General features: G+C 45.4%; 1 protein-coding gene across 3 annotated transcripts in view; it reads right to left on the reverse strand.

Moving 5' to 3' along the window:
- The window catches only part of EXOC4 (exocyst complex component 4), a 309,715-nt gene that overhangs the window by 191,813 nt on the left and 92,233 nt on the right, over positions 1 to 25,669 (reverse strand). For all 3 annotated transcript variants that reach the window (XM_068189371.1, XM_068189372.1, XM_068189373.1), the window contains exons 8-9: positions 23,129 to 23,274; positions 18,444 to 18,532 (exon numbers count right to left, since the gene is read on the reverse strand). In XM_068189371.1, the coding sequence (XP_068045472.1) occupies positions 18,444 to 18,532; positions 23,129 to 23,274 (235 nt within the window). The remainder of the gene's footprint in view (positions 1 to 18,443; positions 18,533 to 23,128; positions 23,275 to 25,669) is intronic.

A 25,669-nucleotide genomic window follows, 5' to 3' on the forward strand; every position in this document is an offset into this window, starting at 1 on the left:
TTAACAAGCAGAGAAAATCAGATCCCTCACATCTGCTTCTGGGGACTCTTGGATACTTCAGCGATTCCCGGCATGAGCTTGAGCAGGAATTTCTCTTGCCACTGAGCATTAACAGCACAGTAGACAACATATTGAGGGTAATAAAAACAATGCAACCCTCATTTATCAGCTTGAGGAGGAGCTGTCGAGGCAACCAGCTGAGAACAACCCACCAGGAAAGTCAGGAACACAAGATGAAGATGTTTGGGGCTTTGCCCTTTGGTAGGAAATGATGCTCAACTCCAGCATGAAGTGCAGATAACTGAGGGAAAGCCTTGCCTCCCCTTCCTTCCCTCTGTCCCCAGCACTCTTTATGTGCAGTGTTTGACAGGACTTCATGGTCTGATTTTGCTGCCAAGGGAGGTTTCAACTTCTCTCCTTGGCTTGTGCCCTCCCCTGCATAATTCAAGATCACAGCCTAATGCATTATGTTTCCCAATATATATTTATATATATATATATTTAATGTATTATGTCTCTCAATAAGTATATTTTTAATTAATGAGCTATTTCAAATGGAAGATGAAAAGCAAAATCTCCTTTTCTTTTTGGAAGGGTGATCCAATAACACTGACAGTACCAGATGGCTTCCTCCTCTGAAAGCCAGACAAAGCAAATGCATCCATAAATGTCCAGAATGTCAGAAGCAGGCATCGAATAGAAAAGGTCCAAGTAAATACACAGAGCTCTTGCTTCTCAGAAACCAGGAACATTTGCTAGTCCTGTCAAAGAACAGATTTATTATTTTTTAATAATACTTCCCTTCTCCAATACACTGAAATTTCCGAGCAGAGCTGAAAGCATGGGGGTGCTTTGGTCTCACTGGGGAAATAATTCTGCACAGCTGGTTTGATCTGTGAAAACCTTCACCCAACAGCAGCAGCTGTGCTCAAAAAGCAGATGATTTCTCTGTAAAAGCCCAGCGCTAACCATCTCAAGGGCAGGCTCTGTTAGAAACCCTAAAAAACCCAAACACCTTTAATTTGTGGTGTGGAGAAAAGCCAAGATCATGTGTCAGTTCAGGGGTATGGACTGGGAGCACAAAACACTTGCAGGTTCCTAATCCATCTCCATGGATCAGGTTATTCTTAATAGTTCAGGTGCTCCTGGGAGATGGTTCAGACCACAACCAAAATCACTCCAGACCAAGGCAGGCGCCTGTGTCACTGACATCTAAACCATCCCCTCCTCCTGACTTAATGAGATGTGAATACAGATAATTTCTTGATGAGTTTTCCTGAGTAACCCCTAACAGCAATATCCACTCAACGTAATTTGAAACCCACGTTGTGGGAAGAAATCTGGTTCTGCCTAAGAGCACTTTAAGGGAAGAGCAGAACAGACTCCACAGGTGTGAAAGGCTTGTGCTCCTTGACCTGCCAGCCCAGCAGCCTCTTCTTCTCCTCCCCTGCCCTAAAACACCCATTTCTTGCCCTAAAGTAAATATTCCTTGCCCCTAAATACCTATTTCTATCCCTAAAATACCCATTTCATGCCCCAATATAGGTATTCCTTTGCTGTCTCCACTTCTCCCTTGTGAATGCTGACAAAAACTTAACTAAAAGCATATTTATGTATTTCATATAAAACTTGTTAGGCAAAAAGTCATAACATTACCCTGGATTTTGAGGAGATTTCTACAGAAAGCAAGGCAAACACAATTCTATTTATTGAGGCTCCCCCGTCTCCAAAGTCTATCAGTTTCAACAACTTTTGGGTCTTTAAAAAATGGTGAGACCTCTAGGACATGAAATTGCATGAAAGACTTGACCACTCAATGCATTCACCCAGGGAAATTCAGAGCCTGTCCCTGTATTTCTTAAAAGACCAGGCACCACAACTGGAATAAAATTTTTTCCCCCAGTTTTTGAGGGCTCAGCCAAACCTGAACACAAACATCCCAGCCTAAGAGCTGCTTTAGGATATTCCTGAGACACTGAGGAGAAATGGAAGCATTTTTTAAGCAAAAATAGGTCGGTTAAGGGACATTGAAAGTCAGGTTTCACTTTTAGTGAAGAAACAAAAACCCTCCAAGTATGCATCCAAATTTTCAGGATTTGTTCACTTTCTTCAAGTCTTTCTCCAGCTCTTCTGGAGCCCCTGGAGGCCCTGGAAGAGGCTCTGAGGTCTCCCTGGAGTTTTCTCTTCTCCAGGCTGAAAACTCCTGGGGGGAAAGGGAGGGAATGGAGGAAACAGGGCAAAGGAGGAAGCTTAGCAACAAATAAAATAAAAGAGACCACACTGGAAAACAGTCTGGAAGCCAAGCAGAGCCCTTTTCTCCAGGTAAATAGTTCCACTTAAATCCCTGCTGTGCTCTCCATGGAAGTATCAGCAAATGGACACTGAGTGTGCCATATGTAGCTATCTTCAAATTAAAAACAAAATCCCTTTTGCTGCAAAAAAAGAAGTGAAGTTAAAACACTTCCATCCTCTGGTTTTCTGCATAAGCACAATCCAAAAGCATTAAGAGGGTTAAACACATTAAATAACTGTAATAATCTGCTCTCAGAGTGCAGAGTAATGGAAATCTTGCAGCAAGGCTTGGAATTAACCTGCTTAATTTCCCTGGTATTACATCCACCACATCCATCCCCTCATTCTGCTTCACAACTGCTTCATTAACTTCCCATCCAGACATTCCAACCTCTCACTCCAACTTGCCACTTCTTCATCCAAATGTATTATAATTTGCTTATCCACTGCCATTTTCATCAAGTTCCTATTAAAACAGAGAGAAAGACGTTTAAATCTTCTTCCTCCACATTTAATTCAATTGTCTGGCATGACTTTGTTTTAATGACTCAGTGCAGAAGACATGGTTTATGACTGGCTTGGACTAATTCAGAAGTTTCGACATCCAGTAAGGGGAAAAAAAGACTGAAAAAAAAAAGATAAAATGAAGCATTTTTAGTCTTGGCAATAAGGTATTTATGGTTGTACCCTAAGACAACTGATTTCCTGCAAGCTGAGAAAGAACTGGTTCATGTGTCATCCAACACACCAACCCAACAGGGCTTTGCTTAGAACACTTCCAAGAAAACCTCCCAGACCAGTAAAAAAAAAAAAGGAAATCAGCTGGGATTGATGTGGATTTCCTTTATTCCAGTGGGAAAAGAGGGAAATTCATTCCTGCTCTCTTTCTGTGATTCAATTCTGTGTGACTTTATGGGTTCCCTGCCCATGCCAGGGGCTGGAACTTGATGATCTTTAAGGTCCCTTCCAACCCAAACCTTCCCATGGTTCTTGCTCTGATTTTCTGTATCCACTAAATGCAGAGTTAACAAACAACATTAAAAAAACCCAACACAATCATTTTGGTTCCCATCTCAACCAGATTTTGTGTAGCCCTGAGAGATCAGATTCATTTACTAAACCAGGCCAGAAAGGCAACCTGGGACTGATTTTTACTAATGAAAAGATATCCAGGTGTCTCCTGGATAAATTACACTAATTACATTTTAAGATGTTTTTTAAGGTGATAGGGATTGTGCTATTATAGCATGGAATGAAGAAATACAAAGTAAATGAAAGAAATTTCCACATAAAATCTGTTTTCTTCCGTCTTTTACTAGTGGGTTCACAGTGCACTATTAAACCAGGAGAACATAATATTCCAATTAACTTGGTTTTAATCACTTCTGGCTGAGGAGAATGTGAATAGAGTAAATAAAAGAGGAGGTATCAGAAATGGCAGCTTGGATAGAGGATGAAGCTTTGCCTACCACGCTCTCAATGCTTCAAAATTCCCTTGAGATGCCCCTCAGGCCTTGGAATTTTTTCCCTAGGACAGATCCATCCTTACCCATGGCAGAGATCCCCTATCCACAGGAAACCCTCAGCAATTTACTGGCAGTGTGTTAAATCCATCCTAATGAGATCCACACTGCTAATTCCCTTAAACTGTTGTCCACTGGAGGGGGGGGTCTGCCTTGTCCTTTTGGTCTCTGTGGAAATCACTCCAAATCAATTCTAACTCCATTTCCCTTTGCCTGTTTCATCCACAGAGTACAAGAGTAAACCCTAAATGACAATTTCCATTCTTATAAATTCAGATTGTAACATTTTTGCTTGATACTTTTGATGGTGATTCTTTGAGTGAGCAAAAACCAGTCCTTCATGACAGATGTTTAAACTACTACAAATAATTTTTTACTATTGTACCAAGTTTTCTGTGCAAGGACTCCAGTTTTTCCAAAGGAGTCCAAGCAGAGGCAGAGAAGCACAAAATTCTGAGTCCTGGAACTCCTTCATCTCACTTTCTGTAGCAACTTTTAACTGGCAATGGAGGATTTGCTCCTCAAGTCCCAAGACAAGAGATGCCGTATTTTTTCCTGCCCCAAGCAGATTTATCTCTGTATTTCAGATCTCCATCACCACTCAACAGAAGGAAAAAATAAAGTTATTCTCCCCTTTCTGCTTTGTAGCTGCAGCACCTGATATAGGAAAAGCATCTTTTGTCATACAAAGGTAAAGGCCAAGCTCCAGCAGGTGACTCTTTGTTAAATTCCTAAATTGGATCCTCCAGTTACAAAAGTCATAAAAATAAAGCCTTTAGAGACACAAACACTTCATGGCTGCAGGAGACCAGGTGGATCTGAGGTGTGCAGGTGGCACAGGAGCATTTCCACCCAGCCCAGTGGCTCAGGGTACTCCCACCCCAAAATCCCTGTGCCAATGAAAACACAAAGCCCCGTGGTCTGAAGAGCTCAAACACACAAATGTGTGAACAGGTCAAAAATTCTGGATTAAAAACCATAGACTCTGATAAAGAATTATGGAACAATCAAGAAAATCAATTACATAAACGTAGATACATGAAATGAGTTCTTGAAACAAGAAGGATAAGGAACTATAAATTTTTGAATAAACTCCACCCCTGGCTTTTCTCTGTAATACTCTATCCTATATTCCAGAGAGGCTCTGGGAGAATATTCCAGCAGCAAGGCAGGATATAATGACAGAGACATTGGGAGAATAGAGACAAGTGCCCAGTTTGCTGGGATTGATGGAATAATGCCAAACTGGTCCACTGAAACTCCAAGTGAGACCTGAGGTGTTTGTGAGAGGAACTCACCTGGGCTCCTTAGCACACCCCTGAACCAACATTTGGCTTCTTCACTTACCAAGCAAGGAAGGGCCTGTTGTTGAGGCTTTTTTTCCCAGATCCATAAAATACCAAAAGCCCCACCAAACCCCTCAATTAGGGATAAGAGATGTGAATTAAGTGTCAGATATTTACACAGAAATGCATCTTGCAAAGCACCATCTCCTCTTTACACACACATCCCAGCCATTACCACTAATAGAGTTCCAGCACTTCCCTCTTCCAGGGAACTAATTAGGAAGCAAAGATTGCAAGGAATTCATTTTTATCCACGTTTTAATGAGAAAGTTGCATTTAGGAATATCTTGAGGTTGGTTTAAGTCAGAGAAGGGAGATCACATAAAGAAGTTGGTGGTGGTGAATTATTTTTGTTTTCTGCACCAAAATGCTTCACTTACAAATTAACTCACGTGGAGAAATAATAAAGATGGAAACAATGCACAGAACAGCACAGCCTGTTAATGCAGAGATGGAATCCCAGGATGGGTGGGGTTGGAAAGGACCCAGTGGGTCACTGGTCCCACTCCCTGCTCCAGCAGGGCCGTCCCAGAGCACAGGGCACAGGGCAGTGCCCGGGTGCCTCTGGAATGTCCCCAGGGAGGAGACTCCAGCCCCGCTCTGGGCTCTGCTCAGGGCTGGGCACTGCCCAGGGCAGAAGTTCTGGCCCCTCAGCTCGGCAAGGACGTTGAGATGCTCGAGCACGTCCAGAGGAGGGAGAGGGGCTGGGAGCACAAACCCTGTGAGGAACGGCTGAGGGAGCTGGGGGTGCTCAGCCTGGAGAAAAGGAGACTCAGGGTGGCCTCAGCACTCTCCACAGCTCCTGAAAGGTGCCTGTGCTCAGCTGGGGCTGGGCTCTTTCTCCAGGCAGCACTGGCAGAACCAGAGCACACAGGCTCAAGCTGAGCCCAGGGAAATTCAGGTTGGACATCAGGAAAAAGCTTTTCCAGAAAGGGTGACAAAGTTCTGGAATGGCTGCCCGGGGAGGTGGTGGGGTCACCAGCCTTGGATGTGTTTAAAGAGCCTGGAGGTGGCACTGGGTGCCAGGGTCTGGCTGAGCTGTTGGGGCTGGGCTGGACTCGATGCTCTTGGAGGTCTCTCCCAACCCAGGGGTTCTGTGAGTTCCATGAAGTTCTGCCCCACATGCAGGGGGAATTCCTGGGCTCAGTCCCTGCCCGTTGCCCCGGTGCCGCTGCTGGGCCCCGGAGCAGAGCCTGCTCCGCCCTTTGGAAGCTCCCTGTGGACACGGATCCCCATGGATGGGGTCCCTCAGCCGTGTCCCCTCTGCCCTGAGCAGCCCCAGCTCCCTCAGCCTCTGCTGGGCACGGACATGCTGCAGGCCCTTCAGCACCTTGGTGGCCCTGCAGTTCTGGAGGAACACTTGGACTCAATAACCTTTGAGAGCGTTTCCAAGTTTATGATTCCATTTCACATCACGGCTCCTGAACTCTTTAAGACTTTAAATTTTGTCTGCTTACAGTTCCAGTAACTTGAAGCTAACTCCAGATAAATCCTCACATTCCACAGCAGCTGAAAAGGCACCAACACTGATTTCTGTACAACCATCCACTGACACATCCCTCCTCACCCTGGGGTCAGGCCAAATTGGCATTTCCCTTTGCTTGAGGGCTCAGCCCTGAGTGCTGTAAACCACTTAATACTGGAATTACAGCTTTCCCCCCTCATATGAACACATCCCCTGTTATGGAAGGGCCATGGGAGGGAAGAGGCCATTTGAAATCACTTCCACGTTCATTAAGCAGACAAAATAAGTGCCATTTGTTCCCACAAAAATCCCATTCCTTGATGCCATTGAGATGCAGTGAATGCAGGGCTTGGAGGGAACTCATCCAGTAACTCCTGGTGACAATTAAGTCAAACACAACCCCACGATCAGTGCAATTAAAATCCCCAAAGAGGAGCACAGATGTACTCGAAGCCCCCAGTCACTTACAGGATTTTTTGATATTATGTAAAAATCTAGCTACTGAGCAGCAAGGCTTTGGTATTGTATCATTAAGTAATTACAGTGAAATATGAAAACATTAATGAGATCTGCGGTGAGGATTTGCTGCATCCAATGCTTCGAGGAAAAAGAATCAGTCTGGCTTTCTCCAGCACGCCTGGAACAACCTCCTGCAGGCAGCTGCATGAGTTGTATGTGGAGAAAACACAGAAAAATCTGGTTTCAACAACTTCTCTGCCTTTCTGGTGACTGAAAGGCTCAAAAGACTGGCAAGAGAAGCGGGAAAATTTGGGAAATTGATATCCAGAACATGAATTTAAATGCAGGCTCTGGTGTGCACATTGATGTGGGGGGTTGCAAACACCACTTGGAACATGGAACACCCTCCCTGTCCTCTTTGCCTTCGGAAATCACACAAATGTGGCACATTAATGACTATACAGGGTGACCAATCTCTGCCTGGTGTATGATCAAATGAATTCTTGGGGAGGAGGCTTCAGAGGAGCACTCCTCTCCCAAACAGAGCCAATTAATGCGATCCTGGTCGCCACTGGAGACACAAAACCCAAGGACTCTGTGACAGCACCAGATATTTGCTGAAACTCTGAACCTACTGATGAAAAGAGAGCCCTTGTCATAAGGAAAAAGGAGCCTCATAATTTTAGGAGGAGAGAGGGAATATCCATAGAAGAAAAGCCATGTCAAGGCAATCCATCGACTCCTGAGAAGCCCTAACACTGCAAAATGCTCTGGGAAACTGAGGCAGAGAAATGTCTCTCATTTTGCCCAAGATCACATTTTCTGATGACAGTTAACTTGGAAAGAACCCTTCCAAGGCACCTTTCCCTCCTGCTTCAGCCAACCCAGATCCTTCTGAGAGCCAACTGCCAGCTCCAATCACTCTGGGATGTGCAACTCCACCAAATTTCTCAGGTTCAGAAATAACCTTTGAGGCCTGGAATAACTCAAATGGATCCCAAAGCCCAGCCTTGCCCTTTGGAGAAAAAACATGGATTTACCCTTTTGGATGTCCCAAAGGAAGCTGACCACAAGGATCACCCCACGGAGCCTCCACTCCTCATGTTATTATTGTCCAGCTGCAGAGGTACTCGGGGCCAGTAGGAGAGGAAGGTTCTGTATTCCCAGTGCTAGGTGGTCCACTCCAAAATTTTTCAATTAATACTTCCAAGTTCACACCTCTCAGGCCAGTTAAATTGGAATAATCACCAAAATGAGCCCCTTTAAAGATGGATTCAACATGCACATGATGGCCTCCTATGACTTCACCTGATGGACCTTTGAATAGAATTTAAATTATGAGGCTGCCATCCCAAACCATCATAGGGAGCCACCCACTCCAGAAGGGATAATTCCATTCAAGCTTCAAAAACAACAAAAATCCAGCAGGTAAGAGATTTAAAAACCCACCTTAAATCTCAGGAGCATTCAAAGCTCAGGAAAAAAAATCTTCCCCATGAGGGAAACAAAAACTCCAACAGCAATTGATGCACTTAGCCCACAGAGCCCTTGAGAAATTGTCAGTTTTTGTATCTTCAGACCCCTAAATCACATCCCTTCATCGACTAAAGTTCCATCTTCATCCTGCAGAAGAGAATCACCTCCCCAGCAAACATTTATCTCCTCACAAAAGGCAGGGAATAATGGATCTATGAAAGCTGTTGTCTTTTTTTTTGGCAATAATTTCTGATCTATGATGCACACATGGAAACACAGGAGAGCAACACCTCCAATTCCTGTGTGTGTAAAATGGATAACAACCAACAATAAATCAAATGTGTAGCATTTCAATCCTTTAATTAGGTAAAAATTACTTTCTCCCCAACAGTTCTTCCTTATTAGGAAAAAACTCCAGTCATCTACAGATCCTCCAACTGTTATTCCAACTTGAAGCCACAAAAGTCTTTGGAGCATCTGGCGTGTTTTGTGCTCCATGGCAGCCTCATTCTCTTTGAATTGAGTGATTTATTACCACCTAACCTCAGCCTCTGATGAGATTATGCTGCCAATTTGTGCCTCCTTTTGGAGAGAGGACTCTGCAACCTGGGCTTTGGGCTGAGCGTAGTGAATCTCAATTAAAGGCTGACCTTTACAAGACTGAGGGAAATGTTAATTCATGCTCACCTAAACGGCTTTAGCCCTCTTCAAAAGCAGAGTTTTCTGAGCCTGCCTATTCCTCTGCCACTGTAAAGTTCCATTTCAACATTATTAAGATAAAAACCTCTTGGCTGCGAGGGAAAAACCCCAAATGCTAATACAGCTGTCTGGGGTGCATTTGTTATGCTCCTTGAAAAACAACAATGTCGCATTTTGAAGGGATTTCAGACACAGATTAGAGGCAGCAGAATGACAGGGCCAGAGATTAAACACTTCTTTACCCCCTGAACAGGTACAAGAGCAGCAGCAGCAGCTCCCTCCACGCTCACCCCGAAGGTCTCTGCTGGAATTTGCCATCCCCTGTGATGTGGAATTACTTCCTGGAGAAATCTCAGCTTGAAAGGGATAAAATTTGCAGAAGAGGCAAGAAAGTGGCTCGGCCCCCCCCACAGATAATTGCATTGGGCTGCTTTCAAAATTAGGATTATACACTCCTATCAAATGGGAGACAGAAAAGGAATGTTTCAGCAATGTATTTATCAAGGTCTTGCTAAGCAAGCTGGTGAAAACAAAGAAATTTGACCTGCAAAAATGATGGATGTGGAGAAACTTCAATATGAAAAGAAGAACTTGATGAAAAAGTCAAGTGTCAGCAAGACTTCAAGAGAAAACATAAACATCCATGAGCATCCCAGGACTGTTCAATATCAAAAAGGCCAGAAGAAACAAAACAAAAAAAATAATAAAAAATAAACAATCCCAACATAGCAATTAATCACTTTAGAAAGAAGACGGAATCATAGAATATCCTCAGTTGGAAGGGACCCACAAGGATCCCAAGAGTCCAAATATATTGTGAATATATATATATAGTATAAAATCTCTTCCCAACAATGTATTTAAAGGAAATGCATTGCAGTTTTGGCCAGTCTGGTGATTCAAGATCCCAAAAAAAAAAAAAAAAAAGAAAAAAAAAAAAAAAAATCAGGCTAAACTGATCAACGATCAACTTATCAACTTCCACCAGGTTGAATTCTGACCCAGCTGATCTGAACTCCCATGGATATTTTATTCCTCATTTCACAGCCTAACTCTCTGGTGTTTAAAAACTGATTCACTACTGACATTTAGGCAAAAGCAAAAATTCCATGGCTCGGTACTTCCAAAAGCCTGCTTCTCCTGGAAAAAACTCCAGTAATTGATATAAAGCAGGGTATTGTAGTTCACAGGCATAAACATTCTCCACCTATGCTGTTCTAATATGCATAATACAAGATAATTCCATGTCGACTTTGTAAATTCACCACAAAGCCCTCAAATGCTTCAGTAATCCAGATTCAAAGCTGGAAAAGAGCTGTAAATAAGTGCCTTGAAAATCAAGGATTGCTTAGCAAACAATGCACTGGGACACAGCGGGTCCCAACTGCAACAACACAACCCAACCAGTCCTGCTGGAGCAGAATGAGTGACAGAGGAGGATTTCTGGGGCATTTTATAAGAGGAGGATGGTGCTTCCTCACATCAACAGGGGAGAGAAGCGTGGCAAAAGTGGGAGAGTTGTGAGGATGGAGAATCCAAACTGGTGACAGAAATCAAAGCTGATTCTGATGGCTTCTGAAGGCTGAGCTGGAGCAGAGGCTGGGCAGAGCTAAAGAACAAAGCAGGGATTTATTGCAAGGATCTCCTCCATGGATCCACCTTGGGCAGCACCAGAGCCCAGCCAGGGCTGCACCCAAGATGAACCCAAATGGTCCCAAAATGCACGAGCGCTCCCGGGGGCTCTCACTGGGATCAGCTCTGCTCCATTGGCACGTTGGAGTTCATTGTCCCATTCCAGCTTTAGCCCATGCAGTCCCATCCTGCTTGTTTTTCTCTCCTCAGCCCACGTTGTTTGTGCTCCTGGGCCTGAGGTTTGGATCATTTGTCCTTGGTGCCCAGCTGGAGCAGGAATTGTTTTGTCTCCCTGCTCTGTGCAGAGAGCTCACCATCCCATAATATGAAGCTCAGACCCGCACATCAAAGCAGCTCAGAGTCTGAAAATATAAAAACTAAAACCTGAGGCATTATTCCAGCATTGATTCTCCATTTCTATTTGAGAAGCTCCTTGCCTCTACACCACCTTGATGCCACTACTTTTGGTTTTCCTGCTCCAAAAGGACCATGTGACACCTGAAGGGTGTTTGGGTCCTGAAGTGAGAGCAGTGTAAGGGTTGAAGATTAAAGGAAGAGGAGCCTGGTCAAGACCGAGGTGGGGAGGCCCAGAGAAGCTGTGGCTGATCCTGGATCCCTGGAAGTGTCCAAGGTCAGGCTGGATGAGGCTTGGAGCACCCTGGGACAGAGGAAGGTGTCCCTGCCCATGGCAATGGGGTTGGAACTGGGTGATCTTTAAGGTCCTTTCCAACCCAAACCATTCCATGACAGTGATGCTCCCGGTGCTCACTGGCATCAAATATTGCGCTGACACCAAAATTCCTCCTCCTGCCTTACCTTGCTCAGTGCCCGACACAAAGCAGAGATTTCACAGCCCGAGCCTGACTTTCAACACCTCCCATCTCCCCGAGAAATGACAAGAATTAAGTGGGAAATTCAACCCCCCTAAATGTTCTCCAGGATTAACAGAGGTGCCCTGATCCTTTTTCACAGACTCGACTGCTGGCCGAGGTCAGCCTTTAATAAGCAGCAATACACACATTTAGACACGTGGAAGGGATCAAAAACATTGTTGAAAAGGAAAAAAAAACAAACCCACATGGATGGGAAAAGGAGGGCTGACCCCACCCAGCAATGGGAACCTGTTGCTGTAGATGAAATGCCAAACGTGCTCTCCCCAACACCAGGAGCTCTTTGCACTGGCAAAGCAAAGGGACCCTCCTGCCTCCTTTTTTTAGGTGTCTCTCTCTGAACTCTTGTAGCTTTAGTAACAATCTCTGAGGAAAAATCAAGAAACAAACGTTTTTCTTACACATAATCCCCCTTTTGCTGTCAAGGGCCTGACCCCAGTTTGATAATCTCATTTCCTGAGAATCAAAACGCTGGAAATTTAAGCTTCCTAGAGTGTTAATTGCAACCCTGCTCCATTGCTAATCAAAAAATTGGATGTTTTGCATGGAAATGCTGCTCTAATTAATTCTCAGTCATAAAGCAGCCTGGTTTTAATAACCCCTCCTTGATTGGGCAGCCTTTGAAGAGGCCATGTCTCTAATCCGCTGCACCGGGACAAACACACGCCGAGGAAATCAGGAGTGGCTTTGCAGGGGCTGGGGGAGCTGATTGCTTCAGAGCTGGCAAAACCCTGAAAATCCCTGCTCTCCCCTCTCCCCCAGCCCTGCCCAAGCTCAAAGCCAACTGTGATGTTGCTCATCACAAGACAAAAGCAGTGGCGTGGCAGGAAATTCGGGATATCACATCAGCTCCCCCTTCCCAGCTGATTTTTGCGCTGGTTTATTCCCCGTCCTTCCTTAAGGAATATATTTAACTAGCACAGGCCACCTGTCACAACGTCTCCTTTAACCAGACACGAATCCTGTTCCCTCTCCCCCTCCCCAGCACCTCTGACTGACAACACATTATCATCCCCATCTCGGAGAGGTGCTGAACCGAATTTTCATTATCCCAAATGTCAGCCTTGGTTTCTGTCACTGCTGAGCACAGCTGGCTCCCTGCGGCAGCCCCTGGGTGAATCCAAATGGAACAAGGCACCTACAAATAACTGCATTTTCCCTGGACCTGGCCTTACATGGTGCCCTTGTCATATCAGATCCTGGGTGCCCCTGCTGCTATTTCTTGGCATCCAAATCTTAATTAGCAGAGTTTCTCGTTGATTTGCTTTAATTGCTCAAAACCTTATGGTAAGGAATTTTTCAGGCTTGCGTGGAGAGTGGATGAGCAGCAGAGTGGGGAGTAGCACAAATCCACTTCCCAAATTTAGATTGGTGTCTGAGGGGTATTCAAGGCTTTCCATTCACCACCCAGCCAGCAAGAAAAAGATCAGTGGATTTTTTAATTCTAAAAATTATCCACTATAATTCATTGTGTTATTATGTTTTACTGCCACATTTGCCATCCTTTGCCAGAGGTGAGCAAACTGGAAGGTTCCTACAATCCCAGATTGGTTTGGGTTGGGATTAAATCCCATCCAGTGCCACCCCTGCCATGGGCAGGGACACCTTCCACTGTCCCAGGCTGCTCCAAGCCCTGTCCTGCCTGGCCTTGGACGTTCCAAGGTCTGGAAGTGCTCCTCACTTCCAGCTAAACTACTGGTCAGCTTTTAGATATTTAAGTGCTGCCTGTTTAAAATCCACAAGAGCCTCTTGCATTAGATTTTTAGTTTATAAATAAATTGATACAGTACTCTTACTACTCCCAACAGGAGAAAAAACCTAAGCAAAAGTTCTGGGTATTTAAAATCACATCTGAAAAATTGAAACTTCAGAGTCCCAGAATGGTTTGGTTGGAAGGGTCCTTAAAAATAATCTCATTCAATTCCCCTCCTGTTCCTTCACACAGAAGCAAGGGGATCTTATCCATTTTTTTTTTTTTTTAAGTAGGAAGAAGTGCACCACATCCCTGGAATGCTCTGGACAGAAATTACCTAAATAACTTCATAAAGTAATATTGAAGTTTTGCTGTTTCAGTTCAGCACACAAGATGTGTCCAGTAGTTGGGAGGATTCAGCAGCTTTGGGGCACACATTTCATCCTTTGTTCTAGGAAAGGCTTTCTCTATGAAGTCAGGTGACTTTTTTCTCCTTTCCTTGTACAACAAGCCCTGTCCCAAATTCCAGTGCCAGCAGAGCACAAACTCTTCCACAAGTTGCCAAAGCAGCAGGATCAGAAAAAGAACTTTTCATAAAATCCCCCCCAAAAAAATGAAAAGGGAAAAAACCAGAAGGCATGACAACAATCCAAGAATATTTTTTATCCTTCAATGTAACAAAAGCATTTGTAGGGGTGGTTCCTCAAGGAAGAGCACATGGAGCATCCTCCTGAGTGGCAGGGCTGCCACTGTTTGTCTATAAATCAATACCTTCAATAATCAATAAAAACCAGTGGGATCTGAGTGCTGGCGCTGGAATTCTGATCCTACTCCTGCTCCCATCATCCTTCCCTGGACAATCCATCCCACAGCCACATTCCCAATAAAATCCTGCTCCATAAAGCCACGGAGAAGTTGAATTGCTGCAGAAGTGCACTGAGCTTGCAGGGAATGAAAGAAACAACAAGCCAACATTTTTAGAGGTGCTGAGCAGGTATGGAGTCCATTCATATCCTTGGGAACCACAGGAGCTCTGGAGCACTTCCCAGTCCATGGTCAGCCCCAGGTGCAGGACAGGGCAGAGCTGACCTGGCTGTGACAGAGTGGCACCTGCTTGGCATTACCAACCAAATCCAACCTAAACAGAGTGCACAATTCCTAAATATTTCCCACTGAATAGAAACCGGTTCTGGAAGCCAAATGCAAAAACAGGAGCGGGGGGGGGGGGGGGGGGGGTGATGAAGTGGCAGTTGGAATTCTGTGCCATTTGGAGAATCATGGAATGCTTTGGGTTGGGAAAGGACCTTAAAGCCCCTCCAGTGCCACCAGGGACACCTCCCACCATCCCAGGCTGCTCCAGCCCCAGTGTCCAGCCTGGCCTTGGACACTTCCAGGGATCCCAGCTGCTCTGGCAATTCCAGTTCAGCCAGGAATTCCTAATTCCCAAGATCCCATCCATCCCTGCCCTCTGGCAGTGGGAGCCATTCCCTGTGTCCTGTCCCTGCAGGCCTTGTCCCCAGTCCCTCTGCAGCTCTCCTGGAGCCCCTTCAGGGCCTGGAATGTGCTGGAAGCTCTCCCTGGAGCCTTCCCTTCTCCAGGTGAGCACCCCCAGCTCTCCCCAGCCTGTACCAGTCCAAAAGGAAATATTTCACTTTTGTACTTGCCCCCACCTTTTTTTTTTTAATGACAGTTGTCAGAGAACTTGTGTGGCCAACTTCAAGGGAAAAACACATGGCCAAAGTCTTTCTCCTGCAATTTCAGTGGAAAGAGACAGAAGAATTCCAGCTCTAAACCACTTGCAGCAGGTCCCTTTCTCCCACTGGGGGATAATGTGAGCCTCATGCTCTGCACTATTTCAGTCCAAATCAAAGGGGTTAATGCCAAAGCATCACTCTGATCTTCACACATTTTTAATGCTATTTAAATTAAATTCTTATGCCGAAAAGTTAGCATGAGCTAAACTTTTATAAATTCCTTTCTTTTCATGCATATGTTTCTTTGAAGATCTTTTCAGGAAAAAAGATTCCCTAACAAGTCACCCTCCCCCTGCTGCCACTGAAAAATCATCCCTGTGGATAAGGCTGTTGGGAACAGAAACTGTGCAGTGTTCACAGAAGACAGAGTGTCACGTGCCTGCTTTCCACTAACCTGATTGAACAATTAAATTGTATTTCTCTTTAAAAGGGATAAAAAAAAATATATATATATAAAAATCCAAATGCAGATCTTGCTGTGGTCTGGGATTCAGCAAGATTAATGAGCAACCTAAAAGGGAACAGCAGCTCATAATAGAGACAGAGGTTACTGCATTTTTAACGTCAAGTTCAAAGGGAAACTTTCCTTGATGGCTCAACTGTAAAGAACCTCAGCAAAGTCATCTCATCTATTGTCCCCACTGCCTCCCCACACTGACTTTTTGTCACCTATTGCATCACGTCCAGGCTCTTCCAGTTGAGCTGCAAAGGGCAGCAGGATCTTGGCCCTCTCCACACTAATTCCTGTTTTGTCCTTTACTTTTTTGTCAGCTCCTGGGCTTTGTTCTAGCCCACCCCACACTCCCTTGAGCAGCTCTGCTGCATCTTCCTCTCCTGGAAATGCTCCCAGTGTCCTGCTCACCCCAAATGCTGCCCCAAGATTTCTCTTGTATCCCTAAGGAATCACTCTCCCATGAAATCTGGCTCTGAACAAGCTCCAAACCCACAACAGGAGCTCCTTAAAACCCTCAGTGTAACAGCAATAACCAGAAAAATCCCCAAATCTGAGCCACAAGGCACCTGGAGGAGGACATGGATATGGAGAATGATCAATTCTGTTCTCTGCTTGTTTTTAAAGCCACATGGACAGCTGGGAATGACAGAAGGCAACAGGACTCATCCCAAAGGGACGGGAAATTCTGGAGCAAGTGTTGCAGGCTCTCTGATGGCCCCAAAAAGCTCAACATTCTCAACAGCCACAAAATTCTTGGCTTTGAGCCCACACTTGTCCCACACAGTTTTGTAAGAGAGCCCATAATTAAGGAGCAGTAACTACTTAAATCCTCCTGGAAACCTGATAATGGGATGGAACATCATCCCACTGACCTGGGGGACATCTCCCAGCCAATTCCTGGCAATGTGACTCTTTTGAAGGTGAGAACCTGAATCCCAAAAGGCAGAGAGAGCTGTGAGCTCAACACCTCCCAAGTGTGTAAAAGCTGAGATCCCAATTCAGCTGACAGGTACTTCCACTGCCCTTTATTCCCACAGGCTGTGGGAGCAGGGGGTGGGCAGGTGTCACCCCCAGGCTCTTCCTTCTCAATCCACCAAAAGGAACTCTGTCTTAGGTTGCAAGTGGGGGTGTGTATTCTATTCCTGTCTGATGGGGCAGTTCTCTGCTGCTCCTGGGGCAGTTTTCTTTATCTCTCCCACACCCAATCCTCCCTCCAGGAGATCTCTGCTGTTCATGGCCACTGAGTGTCCCTGCAGGGCTGAGAAAATTCCATCATCCCATGGGGAGATGCTCCGCCCAGGGGAGGAGCCAAGCATTCCTACCTGGATCCAATCTGACTCCTGCAACACCACAGCAGCCTTTGCCCACTGCATTGCCAGAGGAGCAGCTTTCTTCTCCACTGCATTCCCAGAGGGAGCCCAGGCCCATCTCCAGCAGCCCTGGAGCTTCAGAGGAAAACTCCAACCTTGTCCAGGATCCCTGCTCCAGCAGAAGCACAGCTGGCACTGCAGGAGGGCTGAGCCACCATGGGATGGGACTGCTGCCACCTCCCTGACCCACAGGGGGTCAGCTCTGTTCTGACTCTGGCAGTGGGTTGTTTTCTGTTTTGTACTATTGCATTTGTATTTTTAATTTTCCTAGCAAAAAACTGTTATTCCTATTCCCATATCTTTGCCTGAGAGCCCCTTAATTTCAAAATTATAACAATTCAGAGAGATTTCCATTTCAAAGGAGGCTCCTCCCTTCCCTAACAGACACCTGTCTTTCCAAACCAAGACAATCTCAGAAATCACCACAGAACCATTACACCCCTGATCATCAGTGCTGAGATCACCTCTGGAGTCACCCAAGTGAATCAGGCTGTCACAAGAGCGATCTCTGCCTCTCAAGGCTTTTTTTCACACCCTTGTGGGTTTAAGTTGTTGCTGAGGACAGGTTATGGAAGGAGGAAGGGAACACATATGCATCCAAAAATTCTCTTGCAAATTATAAAACATTCTCAATTCAATGCCAGCTGAAAATTAACATGGACAAGAGTTCCAGGAGAAATTCTGCCCTGAATTCTGTCATCACTGTAATATTTGAAGAGCATAAATAATTCTCCTGTTATGATTAGCCCAGGAAGAAACTGGAATAGATGATACAAAAGAATTTAGCCCTGCTGTACATGATCATGGCAGTCTTAGGATACTCCCTTGATTCTGCTGCCAAGCTCAACCACTGGATCACTCAGGAAAAACAAGGGAAATGATGCCATGCCTGGAGCAGGGAACACTTCCTGGGCACACACAGCACTTGCCAGGGGAATATAAATCATCAAAAGCAGCCCAAGTCCCCAGACTGACCATCTGCAAACGCTCTGCAGCTCCTCAAGTGTACCAAACACAAAGAATTGGTCACTTCAGTCCATCTAGCTTCAAATTTGAGCTCCCTGAGCTCAGCTCCCAAATCAATGCAGGGTAAGTATCACAGGAAACAAATCGCAGATAAATATCCAAGGTAGCTCCAACACCCAAACTCACTGCTCAAGGTGAGGTCGTTTGTATTTCACCTTTTGTTCTATGAACATTTTTTTAAGACCTCGACCTCCAGCTGACAATGCTGAGAGAATAAAGAGAAACCCTTCACAACCTCATAATAAACAAAAGGTTAAAACCTGGAGAGGTTCAGGGCAGAGATCAATACCTGCCAGAGGCTGGACAGGATATTCCAGCTCCTGCAGAAGGGAATTATCCAATTAGCAAGGACCCCTTTCCATACCTTGCAGCTCCCCACTCCTGCTGTACAGCTCCCTCCTCTGCTCCCGCAGGTAGGCACTCATGCTGATGGCATGGGATGAGGATTCAAACCTGGAATTCAAAGGAATTCAGTCAATTTCAGGCACTGGAAGCATCCTTCTTGTGAGCACCACTCAGCTCTTAATAATATAAAAATGTAAATATATTGTTCTCCTGGAAATTAGGGACCAATCAATTATTATATATTGTATGACTCTAACAATCCACAAGGACCAATCCAAGTATTTTCCAACTATTTCTGCCCCATCAACAGGATTTTTGGCACTTACAGTAAAAGGTCCCAAACTGGGCCCTGATCTGACACCTCAGTGATTGAGGACAGCTCCCTGTGACCACAAGTGTCCCATGGCCAAGGGCTTTGTGCCTGACCTGCCTGAGCTCAGTGCTGGGAACACCCCCATGGCCAAGGGCTGTTGCTCCAGGCAGGCATTTTCAAAAAAAAAAAAAAAACCAAAAAAAAACCCAGCCCTGTGTGTTGGAACCCTGGTTACTGAGAATTTTAGTCTTTCTGTGCTGTCAGGCACTGACCCCCAAGAGAACACTGCATTTGACCTCAGGCTGTAGAAAAAAACTTCCAAAACTGAATGATAAAACTAAGACTGTAAGTGTATAGTTTGAATAGAAGTGTGCAATATCACATGGTGGAAAACTTAGAGTTTAGGGTATTAGAATATAGTAATATATATAAAGCAAGACAGAAGTTTTAGGGCAGAAGCTGGTCCTTTACCTTCTTGATAAGTTTGGGTAGTATGGTGTAATTAGATAAAAAAGTCCACATTGAAAGCCACAAATAGTTAGTTATTGGGTTAAAAATAATTTAAGTGTCATTTCTTAATTAGACAGTTTATTCTCAGAAAACCTTGTAGAACAGGAGATATGTCTTCATTTTTAGCTTATTAAAATTAAGTACTACAAAACTCACAGCTTGTGAGACTGTAATATAGATAAGAACTAATAAACATCTGAGTCCAAACAAGAAATACCATCTCACACATTTAATCCCGACCTTAGCAGAAAAAAGAAGCAAAAAACCCATTTTTCTGGGAGTGCCTGGATGGGCTCTGGGGACCAGGGAGAAGGGAGCTCGTGGTGGGGACAGAGCACCTTCAAACAGTCCCAGTGGACATAATGCCTTGAGAAGGCTGAGCTAGAACAGAGGCTGGGCAGAGCTAAAGAACAAAGCAGGGATTTATTGCAAGGATCTCCTCATGGATCCACCTTGGGCAGCACCAGAGCCCAGCCAGGGCTGCACCCAAGATGAACCCAAATGGTCCCAAAATGCACGAGCGCTCCCGGGGGCTCTCACTGGGATCAGCTCTGCTCCATTGGCACGTTGGAGTTCATTGTCCCATTCCAGCTTTAGCCCATGCAGTCCCATCCTGCTTGTTTTTCTCTCCTCAGCCCACGTTGTTTGTGCTCCTGGGCCTGAGGTTTGGATCATTTGTCCTTGGTGCCCAGCTGGAGCAGGAATTGTTTTGTCTCCTGCTCTGTGCAGAGAGCTCACCATCCCCTGATATGAAGATCAGAATCTGAAAATATAAAAGCTAAAACCTGAGGCATCAGACACTAGACTTGGAAAGGAAACTTCTGTCACAAGAAGATCTCAAGATGTTGAGGATTTGCTGAAACACTCCTCATTCCCTCCACAATCGCACAGCTCAGGAAGATGGAATCAGCCTCTGCCGCCCACAGGGACACTGGGAACATGAGCATCACACCAGAGACAGGGGGAAAACATTTCACAGCTTTCCTGGGCACTAGTGTTAAGGTTATTACCATTAATGAGTCTTTTCTACTTTAATTTGGACTGTGAGTGTCTGTGTTATTGCAACTGAACTAATAATTTATCAAAATACAACAAACCCTTCTGATTTTAATTAAATGAGCTGTAAATTCTTGGCTCTGTGTTCCCCACTTGCTCCCTTCTGGCCTCAGGGAGACAATAAGAGCAGCATTATCCCACAGGCCTTTCCAGGCTCCAAACCCAGCTCTCATCCCTTCTCTTCCACAACCATCCAGGTCTTCTCCCCCATTTCCCTTCACTTCCACAACCATCCAGGTCTTCTCCCTCATTTCCCTTCTCTTCCACAACCATCCAGGTCTTCTCCCCCATTTCCCTTCTCTTCCACAACCACCCAGGTCTTCTCCCCCATTTCCCTTCTCTTCCACAACCACCCAGGTCTTCTCCCCCATTTCCCTTCTCTTCCACAACCATCCAGGTCTTCTCCCCCATTTCCCTTCTCTTCCACAACCACCCAGGTCTTCTCCCCCATTTCCCTTCTCTTCCACAACCACCCAGGTCTTCTCCCCCATTTCCCTTCTCTTCCACAACCACCCAGGTCTTCTCCCCCATTTCCCTTCTCTTCCACAACCACCCAGGTCTTCTCCCCCATTTCCCTTCTCTTCCACAACCACCCAGGTCTTCTCCCCCATTTCCCTTCTCTTCCACAACTACCCAGGTCTTCTCCCCCATTTCCCTTCTCTTGCACAACCACCCAGGTCTTCTCCCCCATTTCCCTTCTCTTGCACAACCACCCAGGTCTTCTCCCGTTTCCCTTCTCTTCCACAACCATCCAGGTCTTCTCCCATTTCCCTTCTCTTCCACAACCATCCAGGTCTTCTCCCGTTTCCCTTCCTCTGCCACCTCCTCGAGCTGCCCTTCCCCACATTCCTGCTCCCTCTTACCTCCTTGTAACTCCCTTCCCAATGCTGATCCTCCCGCAAAACTTTCAAAACATTTTTGTTTTCTTTAGAATTACACAGAATTCCAGCCAAGTCTGATTTATTGGGTGTTTAACTCTTCCTTGTACAATTCACTCCTGTCTTATTTCCCAATTTCCATCTTGGAAATCTGAGCTGGCAACCTAAGCGTGGCCTTAGCTACTTTTGGGAAGAGAAGAAAGCCAGGTTTATAATGGCATGAATTGTCCAAATTCCCAAACTACCCTTCAACTGGAGCTTTCTTTTTCAAGCCAACATTGCAACTAAATAAATGTTTAGGTTTTTTTTTTATTTTACCTGTTTTAAAGCTAAGGAAATAAGGATTCCAAGTTTCTTCTAAACACCAGCTCCTGATTTCCAGAGAGCAGGACAACTTCCCACTATTCCTTGAGGACATAACTAGCAGAAATATTCAGTATTAATTAAATGAGCTCAGTATTTAATATTAATTAAAGGAGCTCACAGCTACCACAGGACACAGCACCAACACCTGCATCACCCCGTGAGCAAAACACGAGGTGGAGCCCTGCCCTAAGAGACTGCTGAGGGATGAAATGCAGATATTGTGGTGACAAGAGGCAAGATTTGGACAGAGCTAATGGAAAGGCAGGGAAAGGAGCCTGGCACAGAAAGCACCGAAGATGGGAGGGGAGACAAGAATAACACTCCATCAAACACGTACAAACCTCAGTGGGCTGAGCAATCCCATTTCAAGGGAGATTTCCACAGATATGGTGACAGCTGACAGATAACCAAATGAGAGATCCCAATAAGTGCTGCTGTCACTGCGGGGACGGCACCGCTCGGTGACAGCGCCAGGAGCGGTGAGAGATGCTGCTCCCACGAGGCAATTCACCTTCCTTTAAACAACTGCAGCCACCTCCTCTCTGCTGAGAAACTCTGCCCAGCCTCAGCCTGCTCCAGGGGAGCCACAGCATCCTCATTCCTCCAACTGTAATCCCAAACTCAGTCCTCAAACCCCAAACTTGGGTCCTTGTACACCCGGGGACAGACACAGGATGAGCAGCCCTGTTTTGCTCCAATAGCCATCTGCAGGTCACAGTAAATTCCAAATGGAATTCTCAGACCAAAACAGCCATAAGGGGGTTAAAATAAAAGGGTGAGGGGGTAACAACCTTGGGTTGACAGGGGAAGGAGGCAACACTTCACCTCTAATAACAGGAGGTTGCTGGAGAGCTCATCCTGGGAGAGCACAGTGGAAGACTTGGATTTCTAACTGGGATCTCAGGTGCTATGAGAGGACATCTACTGGGAGCACAAAACAGCACTTTTAGGTCCTCTCCGTAATCCTCAAGAGGCCCAAGAGAATGGCCAGCACAGGTAGGTGGTGGAAGAGAAGAAAATTCCAGCACAGCTCCCCCAAATCCAGGTGTGACTCTCCTCTCCCACCAGCACTGCTCAGCAACTCCTCACTCCTTAATGCTGCACAAATTTGCTCTCCCAAATCCTTCCCCTGGCCACCCAGCCTCTCTCATCCTCCTCTCCCTTACACTCTCCTTCCAACCACTTAATTCTTTGCAGCCTGACCGCTGAATTAAAGGAATTAGTGACAGGATTAAGTACTTAGTCTATGCAGTAATTACACAGTTATCTTAATTCCCTTTGTCCAGTGCCCTTTATCGCTCCCTCTAACAGCTCCTGAATTTACCATGGACAAAGAGAGGCAGAATGGATCACTCCATGCTCTGCAGCAGCTCCTGTAATGGGATTCCCAGTCCTGGAGTGAGTCCTAGGAAGAGCTCAGCTCTAAAACCCAGCACTGAATCCGTAACAGATCTTCAGCTCCGGGCATTAAATCCCCATCCCAGAACTTCCACACCTCTCACACTGTGAAACTGCAATTACCAGCAGCACTCGAGGCACCAAAGGCAGCTTAGGCACATCTTTAAAAACCCCTGCACTTACTTAAAGAGAGGGTTCTTGGGTCTCTGGGGTTTCTTCTTGGCAAAGAAGGCGGCGAATTCGCGGCCAGAGCTGGCATAGCTGAGCTGGGCCGAGGGCTCCGAGGCGGTGCGCGTGTTCTTCATGTCCAGGTACTCGGTCAGCAGCATCTGAGGGGAGGGAGAGAGCTCAGCACATGCTGCAGTCGAGAGGGCCACCATCCCCAGAGCATCACCATGCAATTTCAGAAGGCTTTAAGCATCTGCCCATACAGAGTAACACCACAGCACTTCACAAGGCTGCAAGCTTCTGCCCTTTAGCCCAGCCTTTTATCCCCTGATGTTCATGCCATGCAGCTGTGTGCCCTCTGCTCCCTGGGTGGGGTCAGCACACCTGGGCACCCCATGGCTCATTACCTTTAACACTGTTCACCTGCTCCTCACTGCTGTAGCCCATTGGGGATAAGGCTGGGCCACAGCCCCACCCCCAATTACCACAAACTCTGTACCTACACCTTCCCACCCAACCATCCCATGATGAGGTTGAAGCATATTCTGGTGATGCCCTGGAATTTTAGCTTTTCTATTTTTCAAATCCTGTACTGCATTGGTGTCACAGTTGAGACAGCCACCACACCCAGAGTGTCACCATGCAGTATCAGAAGGCTTCAACCCATACAGAGTAACATCACGTCACTTCAGCAGGCTGCAGGCATCTGCCCTTGTTCTTTACCCCCCTTTTATCCCCTGATGTTCATGCCATGCACCCGTGTGCCCTCTGCTCCCAGGGTGGTGGGTCAGCACACCTGGGCACCCCATGGCTCACTGTGCCAGTGCTGCTCACTGACTTTCACAGCTGTGCCCATTAGGGATGAAGCTCAGCCATAGCCCCACCCCAATTACCACAAACTCTGTGCCTACAGGAGAGAGCTCAGCAGCTGGGCTGAAAGAGCATTAGCATATCCCTGGAATGCCTGGGATTTTTAGGTTCTGTGTGGGAAAACAACCAAAATTCACAAAAATTCTAATTGACAGAAACGTGGCTTTATTTTTAAAAAATTATATCCCAAGGACTGGCTCTAATTTGGTAAAAATTTATTTTATATTCCTAAGAATGGTTTGGGTTGGGAAGGATCTTCAAGATCACCCAGTCCCACCCCTTGCCACGACCAGCAGACCAGGTTGCTCCAAGTCCTGTCCAGCCTGGCCTTGGACACTTTCAGGGATGGGTTTTTTGACCAACTCAGTCTGCTCCAAGTCCCAAAAGGAACCCGCAGAAAGTTCCCAAAAGTGATCCCATCCATGGAAGCCATGGGGAGAGGATGGGTGAGCTTTATACACTGATTATAAATATAATTAATGCTCTGAAAAACAAAGGGTTGCAATAGTGAGCAGTGCAGTTAAAATACCTTGGTTTATAAATGGATTTATGTGCTTAAATACTTCCAACATAATCATATGGAGAAATAGGAAACATCCATGTGTGCGCTGGGGGTCCCATGTGATGGAAAATACCCTGGAAAGCTGCAAAAAAAATGTCCTTTACTAGCTCCCAACCCAAACATGCTTCTTTCATCATTGAAAATATGAATTCCCACAACTGCCAGTGGAGTTTAGGATTGATTTTCCAACCCCAAATCACTCAGTGAGGGGCTGGGGGCTCCCTTTGTGACACAAAGGTCCCTTGTGAAACCTTTGCAGCCAAGTATTTGTTATTATTTAAGGTGCAGAAGTAAAACCAGACTCCAAGTGATTCCATTTTGATTTCCTTGTGTCTGAAGATGAAACAAAAGCCCTCAAAAATGAACTTTTGGCAGTGTATTTCAAAAGTCTGTTTATTTTCAGGAATTTTTACCTACTCAGAGGCTGTTGGGAATGTGTTCCATGTGAATAATTAGCCAGTCAAAGCCCATCAAAGAGAGTTGGAGGTAATGAAAAGAATTCATCACTCCTGTGCTGCCTAAGTTGAAACAAATTACACAGGAATAAATATCCAGGCAAATGAAATCGTGCCCCTAATTAGAAACAATTTGGGATGGCTTGGAAAAAAAATAATACAAACACACAGAAAATCTGATTCCTAAACCATCTCAATTAAAACTTTACCTGAGCACAGGCTTTGAAAATTTGTGTTTATTGGTAAAAATAATCACTCTGCTAATTTTTGACACTAATTTAGCAAACCCGTTTGTATTCACCTATTTGCATTTCATCTTCTCCACTTAAATTAAAACCCGAAAATCGCCACAAAAATCTAATTAAACACTCAAACTTAATCAAGTTGGGGAAAAAAAGGAAAAAAATAAAGCAATTTGTTCTTCCATTATGGATGAAACCTACTTATGATGGATTCCACGATTCTGGTGTCACTTTATATCAAGGAGGGGGGAATATTAAGTGTGAAATCCAGGATTACAATAAGCCAAGAGAGGTTTGGGTTGGGAGCAGAATGAATTATCCCTGTGGGTAACAGGTGAAACAGAGAATTGTGAGATGAGTTTGCTCTAAGATATTCAGAAAATGCCAAAAATTGTGAAAAAAATGAGAGAAAAATGTTAATTTATTG

This window comes from Anomalospiza imberbis, chromosome 5 (assembly GCF_031753505.1).
Source record: "Anomalospiza imberbis isolate Cuckoo-Finch-1a 21T00152 chromosome 5, ASM3175350v1, whole genome shotgun sequence".
Taxonomy (NCBI): Eukaryota; Metazoa; Chordata; class Aves; order Passeriformes; family Viduidae; genus Anomalospiza; species Anomalospiza imberbis.